General features: G+C 68.5%; 1 protein-coding gene across 1 annotated transcript; it reads left to right on the plus strand.

Moving 5' to 3' along the window:
* Window positions 1-1,292: 1,292 nt before the first annotated feature.
* On the plus strand, window positions 1,293-18,638 carry ITGA3 (integrin subunit alpha 3). Its single transcript, XM_063178667.1, has 25 exons — window positions 1,293-1,459; window positions 7,179-7,300; window positions 7,387-7,469; window positions 8,885-9,134; window positions 9,324-9,410; window positions 10,268-10,475; window positions 11,470-11,663; window positions 11,901-11,989; window positions 12,281-12,417; window positions 12,512-12,598; window positions 12,670-12,737; window positions 12,817-12,953; window positions 13,599-13,745; window positions 13,826-13,923; window positions 14,029-14,194; window positions 14,272-14,340; window positions 14,470-14,549; window positions 14,640-14,717; window positions 15,106-15,208; window positions 15,390-15,560; window positions 15,656-15,769; window positions 15,883-15,996; window positions 16,586-16,684; window positions 16,777-16,902; window positions 17,793-18,638. Exons 1-25 carry the CDS (start codon window positions 1,293-1,295, stop codon window positions 17,952-17,954), a joined length of 3,156 nt encoding a protein of 1,051 aa, XP_063034737.1. The 3' UTR covers window positions 17,955-18,638.
* The last annotated feature ends 304 nt before the right edge of the window (window positions 18,639-18,942 follow it).

Consider the following 18,942-nt stretch of genomic DNA (forward strand, 5'->3'; position numbering starts at 1 on the left):
GTTCCCAGGGTCCCCGGGAGCCGCTGGGCCATCCGCAGGTCCCCAGCCTGGCTGTCGCCCTCCAGCCGCGCTGTCGCCAGGGCCGGCCCCCGCCGGGAGCGGCAGCCGCGGCAGGAAAAGCCGGTTGTGGAGCTGGAGGCCGGGGAGGGCAGCGGGGGAGCCGGGCTGGAGGGGGAGCGGGTCCGGCCAGTCCCGGACCAGTCTGGGACTGGGAGCTCTGGGGCTGCCGGGCCGGGCCGGCTCCTGCGGAACCCCAAATGCGGGAGCTCCGGGGTGGGGAGGGGCTGGGGGGCGGTTTGGGGGGCTGGGGCACCCCAAATCGCTGTCCTGGGACACCCGGGGGTCTCTGGAGGGACCCCACGGGCAGGGCTGGGCACAGGGTCCGGTCAGGACCCCCCGAGTGTCCCCCACAGGGCTGGGGGTGCCCCTGGTGAGCCTCCAACCCCCCCCAGCCCCACCGAGCATCTTTGGGTCAATGGCGTCACCTCGTGGCCTTCGGGGGCAATGACACCGCGCGGTGACGTCATCGGTGTCACCGGGGGCGCGAGGGGCGGGGCCGGCGTGGGGACAGGGGATGGGACAGGGGACAGGGATGGGGACAGGGATGGGGACACGGGATGGGGACAGGGGATGGGGACAGGGGACAGGGATGGGGACAGGGGATGGGGACACGAGACAAGAGATTGGGACAAGGGATGGGGACACGGGATGGGGACAGGGGATGGGACACGGGATGGGGACAGGGGAGGGGACAGGGGATGGGGACAAGGATGAGCACAGGGAGGTCCCCGTGCAGTGCCAGCTGCGCTGCCCGCGGTGTCCCTGCTGCCGTCACTCTTTCCAGGGCCGGTGACACGGCGCGGGGGCGCGGGGACACGGGGCGGGGGACGCAGCACAGGACATCCTGCAGCCCCCCCAGCCGGATTTCCCGGCACGGTGGGAGCGGCGCGGTGACTCCCGGTGACCTCTGCCGGGGTCGGGACGGTGACAGCCGCGACGGTGCTGCCGTGGGGGGGCACACGGAGGGTGTGGCAGAGGGCGTGGCCCGGCACGGGGCGGGGTCTGGGGGTCGCGATCCCCCCTCGGGGGTCCCACAGCCGCCCCAGGTGCGCCCGCCCGTCCCTCCCCGCACACCTGCGCTCGCAGGTACCCGCGGTGCGCAGAGCGGTGCGCGGTCCCTTTAAGGGGCGTGTCCGGAAGCGGCCCCGCCCCGGCCCGGCCCCGCCCGGCCCCGCCCCCTCGCGCACCGGGCCCGGTGGGGCTCACGGCGGGTACGGCGGCCGGTGCGGGACATGGCCCTGCCGGGGCTGCTGCTCGGGCTCGGCCCGGTGCTGCTCGGCGCCGCCGCCGCCTTCAACCTGGACCGCACCTTCCCGGTGCTCAAGGAGGGCCCCGGCGGAGCCCTGTTCGGCTTCTCGGTAGCGCTGCACCGGGACACGGAGCGGCGGGAGCGGAGCCTGTGAGCGCGGCCGGGGGGCGGGGGGCGAGCCCCGAGCGCTGCGGGAGAGCCACAGGGGGAGATTCACCCGAGAGGGGGGGGAGTGGGACGGGGAATGACGGGGAGGGGTCTCCCGTGGGGTGCGGGGGTCCCCGGGAGGATCGGGGGGGTCTCCGGTGCTTGGGACCCCCGTGAGGAGGAGGAGGGTGAGACAGCGCTTTGCCTGCGGGCGGCCCCGTGAAGGGGGGGTCCCCCGTGGGGGCGGTGGCGTTGGGAGCGGTCCCCGTTAGGGTCGGGGTCGCCACGGGGTGGGGAGGGGTCTCATTGGGGCGGGGCAGAGCGGGGGATGTACCCTGAGGGGGTGAGGAGCCCCCCTTGGGATGGGGGTCCCACGTGGGGTGGGGTCCCTGTGGCACGGAGGGTGCCCCGGGGGTGCTGGGGGTGCCCAGGGTGGGAGGGGTCCCTGTTGGGGGGGGGTCTCTGTTCTGTGTCAGGGCGAAGTCCCGGACCCGCGCCGCCGCTGTGGGGGCGGGGGGCACCTGGAGGGGGGTGGGGGGTCCGGGTATGGGGGGTGGGCGCGGGGGGGTCCCACAGCCCATCTGAGGGGGGATCCCCTCCTCGTGGCTTTTCCGCACCCCGCTATTGGCGGGGTCCCACCCCGAGCCCCCTCCTCATTCCCGGTAACACCGGGCGGGGCTGGCAGCAGCATGGGGACCCCCCCGTATCCCCCCGGGCGCGCTCGGAGCCCCTCTTTGGGGGATCCCTCCGCACCGGAGCGGTCCCGGCCGGCGCCCGCCCTCAGCGGGGCGGTGGCGGCGCCCCCGGTGCCCCCCGAGCCGCCGGTGCCGGTGCCGGCGGGGCCCCGTGCCCGGAACCTGTTGGGCTGTGGTTCCTGCTGCCGGCCGGGCTAAGCCCCAACAAAAGCGCTTTTCAGGCGGAGCAGTGCCCGTGCCGTCCCCCGCTGTGTCCCCCCTTGTCCCCGCTCCCGTTCCCGCTCCCGTTCCCGGTCCCTCCCGGGCGGGAATTCCCGTCCGTGCCGGTGCCGGCTCCGCCGCAGGGCCGGGCTGGCGGTGTCCCGCCCAAGGGCACGCTTTTCTGCTGGATCCCCTTCCCGCGGCTCTCCGGGCTGCGGGAGGGTCCTTGGAGCCCCCCGGGGGTCCCTTGGAGCCCCCCGGGATCCCGGTTTTCCCGGGGCAGCGGCAGCAGCTGCCGGTGCAGGCATGTGCCGCTCCGCATTCCAGGGATGCATTCGGGCCCGGGGGATGAGGAGCGGCGGCCGCTCCCGTGCGGGAGGAGCGGAGCCGTTCCCTGCGGGGCTCGGGGGGTGCGGGACCCCCTGCCCTGCCCCGGGGGACACCCGGGTTCCCCCCGCGGCCGAGCCCTGCCCGCTCCGGCGGCACCGGGCGGGGGTGGCGGGCGGCACCGGGACGGATCCGTTCGTGTCCGCCCACAACGGCCCCGGGGGGTTTGGGGGGGCTGTGACAGGGACGCGCCACCCCCGCACCTGCGTGTCCCAGCGTGTCCCAGCGCGGCCCCGGCTCCGGAGCCAGAACCCCCCCGGGCATTCCCGGTCCCCGGGAGCCTCCGCCGCCCGTTCCCGTGGGCAGCGCGGGGCTCTCTCCCTCCGTCCTCGGGGTGCTCCGGTTCGGGGTGGCGGGACCGGCGCTGGGGGGGTCCCCGGAGCCGCGCCCCGGTACCGGGTGGAGGCTGCGGTGCCCTCTGCTCGCACAGGTGCAGGGTGGGGACAGGAAGGGGACATTTCCTGCCGCCGTCATGCCCCGTTCTGTCCCGGGCTCTGTTTTGGGGGGCTGCCTGCAGCTCGGGCTGTCGGCACCGAGGGATGCTCCGGGGCAGCGGCGGCGCTGCCGAATTGCCCGCATTCAGCGGAGCCCCCCCGGCTGCGCCCCGCCGATCCCCGCCGGGTTTGTTTGTGCCCGTGCCCGGGTTGGTTTGTTTGCTCGCCCCTCCCCGGCCAGGTGAGCGCGGGCTGGGAGCGGGGCTCTTATCAGCGCTCCCGAGATAACCGAGCTCCCCCCGCGCCGCCCGCGTCCGGCCGCTCCCACCGGAGCCGCCTGGGCTCGGTCCGGCCCGGCGGCGTTTGGGGAAACTGAGGCACGGCAGATCCGCTCCAGGAAAGCTCAAACCGCCCCCACGCCCCCAAAATGTGCGGCCGGAGGGGCGGCAGCACCGACATGTGCCCCCCCCCCGGTGGGAGCTGAGGCTGTGCCGGGGCTCGGGGGTCTCTCCCGGTTCCAGCTGGCTGCTGAGGAGGAGAGCGCTCTGCTGGCCGCGTTCCCGGCTTTCCCTGCCCCCGGCCGCGCTTTTGCGGCTGCTGGAGCTGGCTGAGCTCCCCCTGCCTTGGCCCGAGTCCGCCGGGGTCCTGCGGGGCTGCGGCTGCTCGGCAGGAGCAGGGGGACGGATGTGGGGCCATCCATCCATCCATCCATCCATCCATCCATCCATCCATCCATCCATCCATCCATCCATCCATCCATCCATCCATCCATCCAGGAGCTGTTTCCCTTCTCTCCCGGCTCCTTCCCAGAGGGGCCCCGCTGGATTTGCGTGCCCGGGGACCCCCCTGGTGAACTGGGGAGGAACCGGGGCCGGGTCGGGTCCCCCCCGCCTGCTCCTCCCCGCGGTGGGAGATGGATGAGGAGCCCCCCTCGCTGCCCAGCTGCTCCCTGGGGAGGGGGCTCTGGGTTGGGGGGTGCACGACCCCCCCTGTTCCACGCTGGGGTGTCCGGGTGGGATTCTCTGCCACCCTCGCCTCTCCCACCCCACATGGGGGCCGCACTTTGGGGTGCTGCTGGCCGGACCCCCCCCAGCCCCCGCTCCCTGCTGAGCCAGCGCTGGCAGGGAGCCCCCCCGCTCCCATCCAGGGCGGATTAGGACGGAGCACGGCCTCGCATTCCTGCGTCCCTCCCGTCCCGGCCTCCCCCTCGTGCCGCTCTTTGACCGTCTCAGCCCAGCCCCGGCCCAGTGGGACCGGCGCCACAAACCGGTCCCGGCCCCCCCGAACCCCAGCTCCGCTCCCCCGGGGCAGCCCCGTGCTCGGGAGGGCCCCGCGTCCCGCACTCCCCCTGTGCCAGGAGCGCACAGAGCTGCGGGTGGGCTGCCGTGCCGTGCCGTGCCGTGCCGTGCCGGGAATCTTGCCCGGAGGCAGCGGCGTGCCGGAGCTGCCTGCCCTGGGTGGGCTCCCGCCCCCGGCACCGCGGGGTCTGCCCGGGCCGGGACCACCGGGGGAGCCTGGGGGGGTCCCGCTGGGGTTCGGGGTGTGCGGGCAGGACCCCCCCAGCTCTGAGTCACGGCAGCCGCCCTGAGTCACTTCCCCCAGGTGAGAGGGACAATGGTGCCCCTTGCGCCCCCCCGTGCAGATTCCTTTGTGCCGAGCTGGCATCACCAGGAGCCATCCCCCCCTCACTCCCTTCCCTTTCCCGCTCTCCTGCCCCCCCATGCTGGCATTCCTGCGGGGAGCAGCCCCCCCCGGACCCCCCAGCGGTGCCAACCCCCCCCACCTGCCGCCCGGGGCTGACTCAGCGGCCCGGGGGGGTCCCGGCGTGCCGGGGCGGGGGCTGCCCGGGGCCCCGCATTCCTCCTGCGCCTGGGCTTTGAGTCAGCGCCCGGCCCGCCCGGACGTGCCCGCGCTGCCGGGCCCGCATTGCTCGGCTTCTGCTCGGCTTCGGCTCGGCTTCGGCTCGGCTTCCCGGCACTCCCTGCCCGCGGGCGCTGCCGCGGGGACAGCGCGATCGGGCCTGTCCTCGCTGGTGTTGGGATGGGGACAGCGCGATCGGGCCTGTCCTCGCTGGTGGCCCTGCTGAGGACGGGCCAGCTCGGTACAGCAGTGCCCCGTGAGCAGCTCTGGATGCCATTGTGCCCTTCGTGTCCTGGGTGCCGTGTCCCCTCTGTGTTCTGTGTGCCGTGTCCTGGATTCCATGTCCTCTCCAAGTCCTGGGTGTCACATCCTGGGTGCCATGTCCCCTCTGTGTCCTGTGTGCCGTGTCCTGGATTCCATGTCCTCTCCAAGTCCTGGGTGTCACATCCTGGGTGCCATGTCCCCTCTGTGTCCTGTGTGCCGTGTCCCCTCCATGTCCTGGGTGTCATGTCCTGGGTTCTGAGTCCCCTCCATGTCCTCTCCATGTCCTGGGTGCCGTGTCCCCCCCGTGTCCCCTCCATGTCCTCTCTGTGTCCTGGGTGTTGTGTCCCCTCCGTGTCCTGTGTGCCATGTCCTGGGTGCCGTGTCCCTGTCCCTGTCCCCTGCCTGCCCGAGGGCGGCACTTCCTCCCCCAGCCCGGCCACCTCCACGCATTGTCCCGGCGCTCCCGGAGGACTTCCCTGCGGAAAGGCTGGACCTTCCGGAGCCCTGCGGCCGTGCCAGTGCCCCTGCCGGGCCCAGGGGCCTTGCTTGGGGTCCCCGGTATCTTCCTTTGGGGTGGGGGGTCCCTTCAGCATCGCCTGGAGGGGCTGGAATGTCACTGTCCCCCGTGGTACTGCCCTCCCTCGGGGAGGTCACCCCTGGGAGGTGCTGCCAGCCCTGTGCTGGCCGAGCCCGTCTGGACCGAGGGGTGTCTGTCCAGGGTGAGGGGTGTCTGTCCCGCATGAGGGGTGTCCATGTCAGATGAGGGGTGTTGGTCCCAGCTGCTGTCCCCGCTCCCGGGGCTGTGTCCCCGTCCCTCGTTCCCGGTCCCTCATTCCCCGTTCCCCGTCCCGCATTCCCATCCCTCATTCCCCGTTCCCCGTCCCGCATTCCCGGTCCCGCACTCCCCGTCCCGCATTCCCGGTCCCTCATTCCCCGTCCCGCATTCCCGGTCCCGCATTCCCCGTCCCGCATTCCCGGTCCCTCATTCCCCGTTCCCCGTCCCGCATTCCCGGTCCCGCAGTCCCCGTCCCGCATTCCCCGTCCCACGTTCTCTGTTCCCGGTCCCGCATTCCCCGTCCCTCGTTCCCGGTCCCGCATTCCCCGTCCCACGTTCTCTGTTCCTGGTCCGGCATTCCCGGTCCCACGTTCTCTGTTCCCGGTCCCACGTTCTCTGTTCCCGGTCCCGCACTCCCCGTCCCACGTTCTCTGTTCCCGGTCCCGCATTCCCGGTCCCACGTTCTCTGTTCCCGGTCCCGCACTCCCCGTCCCACGTTCTCTGTTCCCGGTCCCCCATTCCCGTCCCTCATTCCCCGTCCCACGTTCTCTGTTCCCGGTCCCGCACTCCCCGTCCCACGTTCTCTGTTCCCGGTCCCGCATTCCCTGGCACGGCCGCTCGGCGCTGTCGCTGTCGGGCCGGACACGCCGCAGCTGCCGGGGCTGCGGAGGGATCAAAGCCCGCCCGGGAAGGGCCGCGGGTGTTTACAGGGACGGGGCCTCCCCGGGGCTTTGTTTTCCCCCCAGCGCAGCGAGGTTTGGGGGTCACTGAGGTTTGGGGGTCACTGATATTTGGGGGGTCCCTGTGACCCCTCTTCCCACCGCCATGCACGGGGATGGGGGCTCAGCCATGGGATGGGGTCTGGGAAGGAGTGGGGGGGGGCAATGACTCCGTCAGTCTGTCCCTGAGGCCGTTTGGGGTCCCTGTGTCCCCCTCCAGCTCTGCCCCTGTTATTTGGGGGTGTCAGGGTATGACAATCTCAGGGAAAGCAGCTCCGATGTCCCCCAAGCGTCCCCTCCCCAGGGCACCCCACAATGAGTTGGGGGGGTTTGGGGGTCGCACCTGCCCCCCCATCAGCCGCCCACTGCCCCCTCTGTGCCCCCCAGGCTGCTGGTGGGGGCCCCCCAGGCCGCGGAGCCGGTGAACGGGACGCGGACGGGCGCCGTGTACGCCTGTCCCCTGAGTGCCACCACCCGCGACTGCCAGCGCCTGCCCATCGAGCTCAAGGGTGGGTGACCCCCCCCGGGGTGTGTGACCACCCCAGACCCCCCCCAGGAGGGGGGACCCCCTCTCAGGCCGGCTGTTCCCCCGCAGATGAGCCGGACAAGGCCATCATCGAGGACATGTGGCTGGGGGTGACAGTGGCCAGCCAGCAGCAGCCCCCGGGGAGGGTCCTGGTGAGTGGGGGCAGCGTGGGGCTTTGCACACCCAGATCCCAGGTCCTTGCACACCCAGATCCCTGCACACCCAGATCCCAGGTCCCAGGTCCTTGCACACCCAGATCCCTGCACTCCCAGATCCCTGCACAACCAGATCCCAGGTCCTTGCACACCCAGATCCCTGCACACCCAGATCCCAGATCCTTGCACTCCCAGATCCCAGGTCCTTGCACACCCAGATCCCTGCACACCCAGATCCCAGATCCCTGCACACCCAGACCCCAGATCCCTGCACACCCAGATCCCAGGTCCTTGCACACCCAGATCCCTGCACACCCAGATCCCAGATCCTTGCACTCCCAGATCCCAGGTCCTTGCACACCCAGATCCCAGATCCTTGTACAGACAGATCCCTGCACACCCAGATCCCAGGTCCTTGCATGCCCAGATCCTTGCACACCCAGATCCCAGGTCCTTGCACACCCAGATCCCTGCACACCCAGATCCCAGATCCTTGCACACCCAGGTCCTTGCACTCCCAGATCTTTGCACACCCAGACCCCAGATCTCTGCACACCCAGATCCTTGCACTCCCAGATCCTTGCACACCCAGATACCACTTCCTTGCACACCCAGTTCCTTGCACACCCAGATCCTGGTTCTTTACACACACACGCCCTTGGGGTGTCTCCACACCTTTGGGGTGTCCCCTGAACCACAGTGTCCCCACTGTCCCCAGGCCTCTGCCCTGGGCTGTCCCTGTCTGTCCCTGGGCTGTCCCCTGTCTGTCCCTGTCCATCCCTGAGCTGTCCCTGTCTGTCCCTGAGCTGTCCCTGTCCCTGTCCCCAGGCGTGTGCCCACCGCTACACGCGGGTGCTGTGGTCAGTCCCTGGGCTGTCCCTGTCTGTCCCTGGCTGTCCCTGAGCTGTCCCTGTCCCTGTGCCCAGGCGTGTGCCCACCGCTACACGCGGGTGCTGTGTCTGTCCCTGTCCATCCCTGATCTGTCCCTGTCCCTGTGCCCAGGCGTGTGCCCACCGCTACACGCGGGTGCTGTGGCTGTCCCTGTCTGTCCCTGATCTGTCCCTGTCCATCCCTGAGCTGTCCCCTGTCTGTCCCCACTGTCCCCAGGCGCGTGCCCACCGCTACACGCGGGTGCTGTGGCTGTCCCTGGCTGTCCCTGTCTGTCCCTGATCTGTCCCTGAGCTGTCCCTGTCCCTGTGCCCAGGCGTGTGCCCACTGCTACACGCGGGTGCTGTGGCTGTCCCTGTCTGTCCCTGTCTGTCCCTGTCTGTCCCTGAGCTGTCCCTGTCCCTGTCCCTGTCCCCAGGCGTGTGCCCACCGCTACACGCGGGTGCTGTGGCTGTCCCTGTCTGTCCCTGTCTGTCCCTGTCTGTCCCTGGCTGTCCCTGATCTGTCCCTGTCCGTGTCCCCAGGCGTGTGCCCACCGCTACACGCGGGTGCTGTGGTCGGGGGCCGAGGCCCAGCGCCGCATGGTCGGCCAGTGCTACGTCCGCGGCAATGACCTGCGCCTGGACCTGGGGGACGAGTGGCAGACGTACCACAACGAGATGTGCAACGCCAACACCGACATCGAAGAGACTGGCATGTGCCAGATGGGCACCAGCGCCGGCTTCGGCGCCAACATCATCTACTTCGGGGCGCCGGGTGCCTACAACTGGCAGGGTGAGGGGACGGGGGGGGACCTGCCACCCCTGGGGTCACCCCTCTGGGCACCCCTTCTCACGGGGGCTCCCTTTGGGAACGCTTCCTGCCCCTATGGGACCCCCATGGCACCCTGTTCCCGAGGTGCCCACGGTGCCCGTGTCCCCGTGGGACCCCCCAGTGCTGAGTGTGACCCCCTCCCCTCCCCAGGCACCGATTACATACTGCAGAGGGAGACGTGGGACCTGCACGACTTCTCCTACCCCAAGACCAAGGACAACGGCAACTCCTACATAGGTGTGGGGGGAGCCCCGGGGGGTGTGGGGCGAGGAGGAGGAGGAGGATGGGTGCTAAAGGGGTGGGGGGGCTCAGGGAGGCTCGAAGACCCCCCTGGGGTAGTGAGACTGGGGGGACGGCGGTGACATTGGGGTGACACGGAGGGAGAAGATGGGGTGAGGAGGAGCTTTGGGGGCTGTGAGTTTTGAAGGCGTGAGGGACACTTGGGGACACTTAGTGACACTTAGCGACACTTAGGGACACTTGGGGACACTTAGGGACACTTGGGAATGCTCGGGAGCACTTGGGGACGCTCAGGGATACTCGGGAACACTTGGGAGCACTCGGGGACACTCAGGGACACTTGGGAGCACTTGGGGGACACTTGGGAGCACTTAGGGACACTCAGGGACCCTTGGGAGCACTCGGGAACACTTGGGAACAACTTAGGGACACTTGGGAACACCCGGGGACACTCAGGGACACTTGGGAGCACTCGGGGACCCTTGGGATCACTCGGGGACACTTGGGGACACTCACGAACACTTAGAGACACTCGGGAACACTCAGGGACACTCGGGAACACTTAGGGGGCATTTGGGGACAATCAGGGACACTTGGGAACACTTGGGGACAATCAGGGACACTTGGGAACACTTGAGGACACTTAGGAGCACTCTGGGACAATCAGGGACACTTAGGGAGGGTGTGAGCCGTTCCCAGCGCTCCCCCCGAGATCCCCGGGCCCAGGGTGGGCTTTGCACGGTACGGGGGTCCCGGGGTGGGCTTTGCACGGTGCGGGGGTCCCGGGGAGCACACGAGGGGATCTCGGGGGTCCCGGGGGTCCCGTTCCCCCCTGCCTGACGCGCTCCCCGCAGGGTACACGGCCGAGGTGCGCGGCGCGGTGCTGCAGGGGGACGCGGTGACGCTGGTGACGGGCGCGCCGCGGTACCGGCACACGGGCGCCGTGCTGCTGCTGAGCCTCGGGGCCCGGCAGGCGCTGAACCGCAGCCTGCTGCTCCCGGGGCCGCAGGTCGGCTCCTACTTCGGCAGCGCCCTCGCCCTGGCCGACCTCAACAGCGACGGGTGAGGGGCTGCGAGCCCCGGCTGCGGGGCGGGGTCACCTGGGCTCACCTGGGGATCACCTGGGGATCACCTGGGGATCACCTGGGGCTGCCCAAAGGTCACCTGGGCTCACCTGGGGCTCACCTGGGGCTTCCCAAAGGTCACCTGGGCTCACCTGGGCTCACCTGGGCTCACTTGGGGCTTCCCAAAAGTCACCTGGGGCTCACCTGGGCTCACCTGGGGCTTCCCAAAGGTCACCTGGACTCACCTGGGGCTTCCCAGAGGTCACCTGGGCTCACCTGGGGCTTCCCAAAGGTCACCTGGGCTCACCTGGGGCTTCCCAGAGGTCACCTGGGCTCACCTGGGCTCACCTTGGGTTTCCCAAAGGTCACCTGGGGCTCACCTGGGCTCACCTGGGGCTTCCCAAAGGTCACCTGGGCTCACCTGGGGCTTCCCAAAGGTCACCTGGGCTCACCTAGGGCTCACCTGAGGCTGCCCAGAGGTCACCTGGGGCTCACCTGGGGCTCACCTGGGACTCACCTGGGCTGGGTCTGTCCGCTCCTGGGGGTGGGGGGTCCTGCTTAGGGTGTCCTGAAACTCAGGTGGTCTTGGACCCCAAAGTTCCCAGGGGTGAGGGTCTCACCTGGGACATCCTGCAGCTCCCAGGGGTGGGGGTCTCACTTGGGATATCCCACAGCTCCTGAGGGTAGGGGATCTTACTTACGGTGTCCTGAAGCTCAGGTGGGCTTGGACCCCACAGTTACCATGAGTGAGGGTCTCACCTGCAGCACCCTGCAGCTCCTGAGGGTGGAGGTCTCACCTGGAGCACCCTGCAGCCCCCAGGGTTGGGGGTCTCACCTGGAGCCGCTCCGCTGTGGGTCCCATCTCTGGGCTGGGGAGGTTTTTTGGGGGCAGTCCCATTTTCACACCTCTGGGGTGTCCCCCCCACTCCAGGCGTGTGAGGTGGGGGCCGTGTCACAGCCCCACCCCGAGCACCCCGCTGCCGTCCCCACAGGTGGCAGGACCTGGTGGTGGGCGCCCCCTACTACTTTGAGAGGAAGCAGGAGGTGGGGGGCGCCGTGTTCGTGTACATGAACGAGGCTGGGGGCTTCCAGCAGCTCCCCAGCCTGGTCCTCACCGGGCCCAGCTACTCCGGCTTCGGCTTTGCCCTGGCCAGCATCGGGGACATCAACCAGGACGGCTTCCAGGGTGAGCACCTTGTGGGGGGCTCAGGAAAGGAGGGGGCCTGGGGGGGGTCTCTGGAGATGTTTGGGGTGAAGAGGAGGAGATTTGGGATAGGTTGGAGATCCCGGTTATCCCATTATTCCTTCTGCCTGTCCTGAGTTTGTGAGGTCTCGCGGGAAGGGGGGACCCCAGACGTGGCCAGGGCTGGAGATGGAGTTTGGGAGGGCCCTGGGGGGCTGACCCTGCTCTTGTCCCCCCCAGATATTGCCGTGGGGGCTCCTTTTGAGGGGCCTGGCAAGGTTTACATCTACCACAGCAGCGCCGAGGGGCTGCAGGACCGGCCCCGGCAGGTAACAAACAGCCCCGGGGAGCCCTGAGCAGGCCAGGACCTGGACCCCTCCCCAGGACCTGCATCCCTCCCCAGGGCCTGAATCCTCCCCAGGACCTGGACCCCTCCCCAGGGCCTGGACCCCTCCCCAGGGCCTGCATCCCTCCCCAGGGCCTGAATCCTCCCCAGGACCTGGACCCCTCCCCAGGGCCTGGACCCCTCCCCAGGGCCTGGACCCCTCCCCAGGACCAGCCCTGAGACCCCCCCCCCCACTGCAGGGCACTGTGTGAGACCCCCCTGCCCCCCAATGCAGGTGATCAGCGGGGCAGAGCTGGGCCCCACCAGGATCAAAACCTTCGGGTACTCGCTGAGCGGGGGCCTGGACATGGACGGGAATTCCTACCCGGACCTGCTGGTGGGCAGCCTGAGCGAGCGAGTGGTCCTGCTCAGGTACAGCAATGGGGACAGGGGACAGGTGTCCCCCCTGCCATCCCTGGGGTGGGCACAGAGCCGGGGGGCTCAGCCAGCCCCAATCCCTGCCCAGAGCCCGGCCCGTGATCAACATCCTGGACAAGACCTTCACGGTGACCCCCAGCAAGGTGGACCCTGCCCAGTGCACGCCCAAGTCCTGGTGAGTCCCCGGTGTCCCCGTGGCTGCTGGTGGCACCCCTGGCTCGGCTGACAGCCCCTTTGTCCCCCCAGCATGACGGTGACCCTGTGCTTCTCCTACAACCAGAGCGCGGGGGACCCCAACTACAGCGAGAGGATCAGTGAGTGGGGGGTGCTGGGGGGACACGGGGACATGGGCACACGTTGTGGGGGTGTTGGATAACTTGTGCTGTCCCCCAGCCCTGCAGTACACGCTGGAGGCCGACAAGGACCGGCACCCACCCAGGGTCAGGTTCTCGGGGTCCCAATCGGCCACCTACACCGGGGACTTCTCCATGCCTGACACGCGCTGCCAGACCCAGGAGCTCCTGCTGCTGGTGAGCATCCTTGCCTCCATCCTTGCCTCCATCCATCCCTTCTTCCATCCATCCATCATCCATCCATCCATCCATCATCCATCCATCCATCCATCCATCCATCCATCCATCCATCCATCCATCCATCCATCATCCATCCATCATCCATCCATCCATCCATCCATCCATCCATCCATCCATCCATCATCCATCCATCATCCATCCATCATCCATCCATCCATCATCCATCCATCCATCCATCCATCCATCATCCATCCATCCATCCATCATCCATCCATCCATCATCCATCCATCCATCCATCCATCCATCCATCCATCCATCATCCATCCATCATCCATCCATCCATCCATCCATCCATCCATCCATCCATCCATCCATCCATCATCCATCCATCCATCCATCATCCATCCATCCATCCATCCATCCATCCATCCATCCATCATCCATCCATCCATCATCCATCCATCCATCCATCCATCCATCCATCCATCCATCCATCCATCCATCCATCATCCATCCATCCATCATCCATCCCTCCATCCCTGTGATCATCTCTGGGGTCTCTCCCTGGGCTCCCAGCAGCAGAGGGGTTCCCCAGCCATGGCTGGAGCTGAGTTTGGGGTCACACAAATCCCACCCCACAGGACAACGTCCAGGACAAGTTGCACCCCATCGTGCTCTCCATGAACTACTCCCTGCTGGAGAGGCCCAGAACCTTCCAGCTGGGCCCTCACTCCCTGGACGCCTTCCCCGTGCTCAACCAGGACCAGTCCCACGAGAACGAGACCAAGGTGTGCCAGGCAGGGATGGGGGCACCCTCTTGGGTGCCACCAGCGTGGCAGGGGCTCAGGGGACATCCCTGTCCCTGCAGATCGAGTTCCAGAAGGAATGTGGCTCCGACAACCAGTGCTACAGCAACCTCCAGCTGCGGAGCAGCTTCGTCACCGAGCAGAACCAGCCTCTGCCCAGGTGACGGCGGGGCCCTGCGTGTCCCCTGGCCCCGTGGGGGTGTCCCCTCATCCCCCAGGGGTGTCCCCGTGCCACGGTGACGCTGACGCCGCTGTCCCCGTGCAGGGTGAACGGCACCCAGGTGCTGCAGTACAGCCGGGACGTGCGCAAGCTGCACCTGAGCATCAACATCACCAACGTGCCCTCGGCGCCCTGGAACGGCGAGGACGCCCACGAGGCCCTGCTGAACGTCACCGTGCCCCCCAGCCTGCTGCCCTCCTCCGTGCGCCCGGTACGGGGGGCGCCCCGGGGCCCCGGGTCCCGCCGGGTGCTCCTGAGGGGGCTCCTGACCCTCCTGTCCCCCCCCAGAGCGGAGCCTGCACCTTTGGGGACACGGTGCTGTGCGAGCTGGGAAACCCCTTCAAGAGGAACCAGAGGGTGAGAGCCGCCCCCCAGCCGCCCCCAGCCACCCCCCAGCCGCCCCCAGCCACCCCCCAGCCACCCCCCGGCCCTTCCTGGGGGGCTCCGCAGGGCTGAGCTGCTCCCCGTGCCCCCCGCCCCATGCAGGCAGAGCTGACCATCACCTTCGAGGCCATCGGGATCATGCTGGACACGCGGGAGGTGGAGGTGTGGCTGGACCTGTCCACGTGAGTGCGAGGGGCGGGCCGGGGGCGGGGACGGGCCCGGTGGGACCGGGAGGTGCCCATCCCGGTGCCCCCATCCCGGTGCCCCGGCAGGCAGAGCACGCAGGGGGATCTGCAGCCCGTGCTGGCCAAGCTGCTGGTGGATTACAGCATCCAGTCCTCGCTGAGCATGTGAGTGTCCCCTGCACCCTCTGTGTGTCCCCTGCACCCCTCGGTGTCCCCTGCACCCTCTTTGTGTCCCCTGCACCCCTCGGTGTCCCCTGTACCCCTCTGTGTGTCCCTTCCACTCTCTCTGTGTGTCCCCTGCACCCCTCTTTGTGTCCCCTGCACCCCTCTGTGTGTCCCCTGCACCCTCTTTGTGTCCCCTGCACCCCTCTGTGTGTCCCCTGCACCCCTCTGTGTGTCCTTTCTGCCCTCTCTGTGTCCCCTCCATTGCCCCACCTGAGTCTGGCCGTGCCAGCCCTCCGTATCCCGGGAGGGGACAGGGGACAATGGGATGTCCCCAATGGGATGTCCTCCGTGTCCCTCACGCCGTTCCCGTGCCCCATCCCGTTCCCAGAGCTTCGTCCCACATCCAGTCCTACTTCAGCGGGGCCGTGGTGGGCGAGTCGGCCATGAAACAGGAGCAGGACGTGGGCAGCCCCCTCACCTTCGACTTCCAGGTGAGCTGGGTGCCGGAGGGAGGCGGATTCGGGAACGCGGGAGGGAAGTGGATTTGGGAACACGGGAGGGAAGTGGATTTGGGAACGCGGGAGGGAAGTGGATTCGGCAATGCCGGAGGAAGGAGGATTTGGGAACGCGGGAGAGAGGCGGGTTTGGGAATACCGGGCCCACCTCCCACAGGTGACCACCAAAGGCGAGTCCCTGGGCACGCTGGGCACCATCCTGCTGGGCTTCGAGTGGCCCTACGAGATCCCCAACGGCAAATGGCTCCTGTACCCCACCGAGATCCTGGTGAACGGCAACGACACGTGTCACCCTCCCGGGGGGCTCCTCAACCCCCTCAACCTCACCGTGAGTCCCCAGTGCCCTCAGGGCCGTGTCCCTGTCCCACCACGGGGGTTCCTCAGCCCCCTGACATGGCTCTGATGGTCTCGTTCCCCCCTCAGCTCCTGCAGGAGCAGGCTCCATCCCGGCGGCGGCGGGAGCTGGAGCCCCCCGAGGCGGGGGAGCCCCCGGTCACCTTGGCCACCGGCCGGCGCCCGCGCTCCGAGGCCGTGCTGGTAAGGAGTGGGGTTGGGTGGAGCATCCCCCATCCCATCCGGGGCGCTGTCCCTGCTCCTCCCTGGCACCAGGGCGGTGCTTGGGGCCCCCTGAGCCCCGTGTGTGTCCCCAGAGCTGCTCGGCGGGCACGGCGCGCTGCGTGTGGCTCGAGTGTCCCCTGCTGCACACGCAGCTCCCCTCCAGCTTCAGCCTGCGCGCCCGCGTCTGGAACAGCACCTTCATCGAGGTCAGTGCCACCCAGGGGCTGCCTGAGCCCTGCGGGTGTTAAACAGGGCTCTGAGTCTGCCAGGAGCTGGCTGCCACTTCTGTGTGTCCCTGCTGTCACCTGTGTCCCTGCTCCATCTGTGTCTCCGTCATTTGTCTCCATCATCATCCGTGTCCTCATAATCCAAGTCTCCACCATCATCTGTGTCTCCATCATCATTCATGTTACCCATCATCCATGTCGCCATCATCCTCCATGTCCCTGTCATTCATTTCTCCATCATCCATGTCTGCATCATCATCCGTGTCCCCATCATCCGTGTCCCCATCATCCATGTCTCCATCATCATCCATGTCCTTGTCATCCATGTCCCCATCATCCATGTCCCCATCATCCATGTCTCCATCATCATCTGTGTCTCCATCATCATCCATGTCCTTGTCATCCATGTCCCCATCATCCTCCATGTCCCCATCATCCATGTCCCCATCATCCATGTCTCCATCATCATCCATGTCCCCATCATCCATGTCCTCCTCATCCATGTCCCCTCCCTCATCCCTGTGTTGTCCTGTGTGTGTCCCATGCCCATCCCTGTCCCTGTCCCCAGGAGTTCCGTGACTTTGACCGTGTCAAGGTGACGGGCACGGCCACGCTGTTCCTGCGCTCTCAGGTGCCCACCATCACCATGAGGAACCACACGGTGCGGGTGAGCCTCACCAGAGCCCTCACCGGGGCACAATGGGCGGGACTGGGGCCGCTGGAGCCCCCAGCCCCAACCAGCCCCTTCCCACCCTGCAGTTCTCCGTGGACGTGGACTCGGAGCTGCAGGAGGAGCAGCCGGCCGAGATCGCGCTCTGGCTGGTGCTGGTGTCCGTGGCAGCCGGGCTGCTGCTGCTGGGGCTCATCATCCTCCTCCTCTGGAAGGTGAGGGGGGTCCCAAATCCCCTTCCCAGGGTGGAGGGGGTGCAGGAGCTGCGCTGAGACCCGACGGGCTCGTGTCACCCGTGGCCGCCTCCTCCCTGCCTGGCGAGGGACACGAGGGACTCGTGGCTGGATTGTCCCCTCGGCTGGAAGGTGCCCCCCGAGGGCGGCAGGTGTCCCCCAGGTGGGTGGTGCCATCCCTGGCTGGAAGATTCCTGCCTGGAGAGAGATGAGGAAGAGGAGCGGAGTCATTCCCAACGTGTTTTGGGTGCAGGGGACCTCCTGCAGGAGGTGCAGACCTCCTTCCCTGTGGCTGTGCTGCAGGGATTGGGGGACCCCCAGAGCCCCCTGGGGGCACCCCCAGCTTCTTGAACCCTCTCTTTTACCCAGGAGGGGTCTGCAGGACCCCCCACCCCGCAGCATCCCTGTGGGGCACCCCCCTTTCCCCGCTCCCCCCACCTGCAGGGGGGTGCCCGGGACCCCCCCGGCCGCCGTCCCGACCCCCTGACCCTGTCCCCTTCCCTGCAGTGCGGGTTCTTCCGGCGGGCCAACACCCGGGCCATGTACGAGGCCAAGGGGCAGAAGGCGGAGATGAGGATCCAGCCGTCGGAAACCGAGCGGCTCACGGACGACTACTAACGGGGGGCGCCCCCCGTGCCCCCCCCGAGCGCCGCGGGCCCCGCCTGGTAATGCCCCGTGGGGCCGGGCTGCGGCGGCACCTTCCTCCTCTTCAGCCTCCTCTCCTCTTCCTCTGTCCCGCAGGGCTCGGCGGGCTCCAGGATCGCCGCTCCCTTTGCTCTGCTCTTCGCCGCCTCGGGGCTCTCTGTGCCTGTCCCCGACCCTCTCTGTCCCCTCCCTGACGCGCTGTCCCCTCTGTGTCCCCTCCCTCGCAGTGCGACTTCTTCCAGCGGACCCGCTACTACCGGATCATGCCCAAGTACCACGCGGTGCGGATCCGGCAGGAGCAGCGCTACCAGCCCGGGGGGCTCCTGCCCCGCCGCCGCCGCAAGAAGCTCTGGGTGACCAAGTGGCAGGAGCCGGACAAGTACTACTGACCCCCTGTCCCCTCCCGGGTCCCCGCCAGGGGGGCTCTGACTTTGCACAAGCGCATCCATCCCTGCCTGCCCCTGCCCCTGCCCCGAGCCTCGGACGCGGCCGCCGCCGCCCTTGGCTCCCGCAGCCCCTCCCGGTTCTCCCGGGGGGTTCCGGTTCTCCCGGGGGGCTCTTGCACGCCCGTGCCTTGCACGCTTGTGGGGGGTGACCCCCCAAATGTGCCCCGCCTCGCTGTCCCCCAAGTGCTGCTGGCCTCACCGAGTGCCTTCCCCCCCGCCCCGCCTCGCAGACACTCCGCTCGCCACCTCCCTGTGCCTTTGTCCCTTGTCCCCAAACTCTCTGGGACACGTCCCGGCCCATGGGGACACCTCCCTGCAGGCCGGGACACGCTCGGCAATGGGTGCGGGACCTCTCTGCTTTATCTGGGGGGGGCTGGAGGAGCTCATTGCCTCCTGCACCCCCTCCTCACCCCAATCCTCGCGGGGGTCTCCTCCCCCTTCAAACCTCAGACACCATGGATGTCTCCCCATCCTCACCCCAAACCCCACTGGGGTCTCCCCCCTCTAACCCCATGGGGGTCTCCCCTCCCCTGCCGACCCCAGACCCCTCCTGCTGTTCTCGCAGCTTTGCCTTTTTGGGGGGGGGGGGTGTGCAGCGCTTCAGGCCGTGTCCCCCCCATCCCATCCCATCCCATCCCATCCCTGCCCCGGGGGTCGCTGTCCCGCCCCGCGGGGTTAAATTATTCCGTGATTCGGTGTTTCGGTGTCGAGTCCCGGCGCCCGGTCGGTACCGGGGTTGCCTGGGGAGGGGGTCCCGCGCCCCCAGCCCCCCAGCCGGCCCCCAAACCCCCTCTCCCTTCCTCGCCGGGGCCCAATAAAGGCTCGCTCTGGGATTTGTAACCTCGTGTCCCCTCCGTGGTCCCCTCCGCGCCGTGGCTGCCGGGATGGGGCGGTGGGCTGGGATTTGGGGGGGGAGATGATGTATCCGCGG

Source organism: Melospiza melodia, chromosome 30, assembly GCF_035770615.1.
Source record: "Melospiza melodia melodia isolate bMelMel2 chromosome 30, bMelMel2.pri, whole genome shotgun sequence".
In the NCBI taxonomy this organism is placed as follows: domain Eukaryota; kingdom Metazoa; phylum Chordata; class Aves; order Passeriformes; family Passerellidae; genus Melospiza; species Melospiza melodia.

What these genes read in the sequence shown, in the direction of transcription:
- ITGA3 (XM_063178667.1), top strand. Translation starts at nt 1,293, where the DNA reads ATGGCCCTGCCGGGGCTGCTGCTCGGGCTCGGCCCGGTGCTGCTCGGC. An exon ending in GAGCGGCGGGAGCGGAGCCT is followed by an intron (nt 1,460 to 7,178) that starts GTGAGCGCGGCC and finishes TGTGCCCCCCAG; the next exon opens with GCTGCTGGTGGGGGCCCCCC. An exon ending in CAACCAGGACGGCTTCCAGG is followed by an intron (nt 11,664 to 11,900) that starts GTGAGCACCTTG and finishes TGTCCCCCCCAG; the next exon opens with ATATTGCCGTGGGGGCTCCT.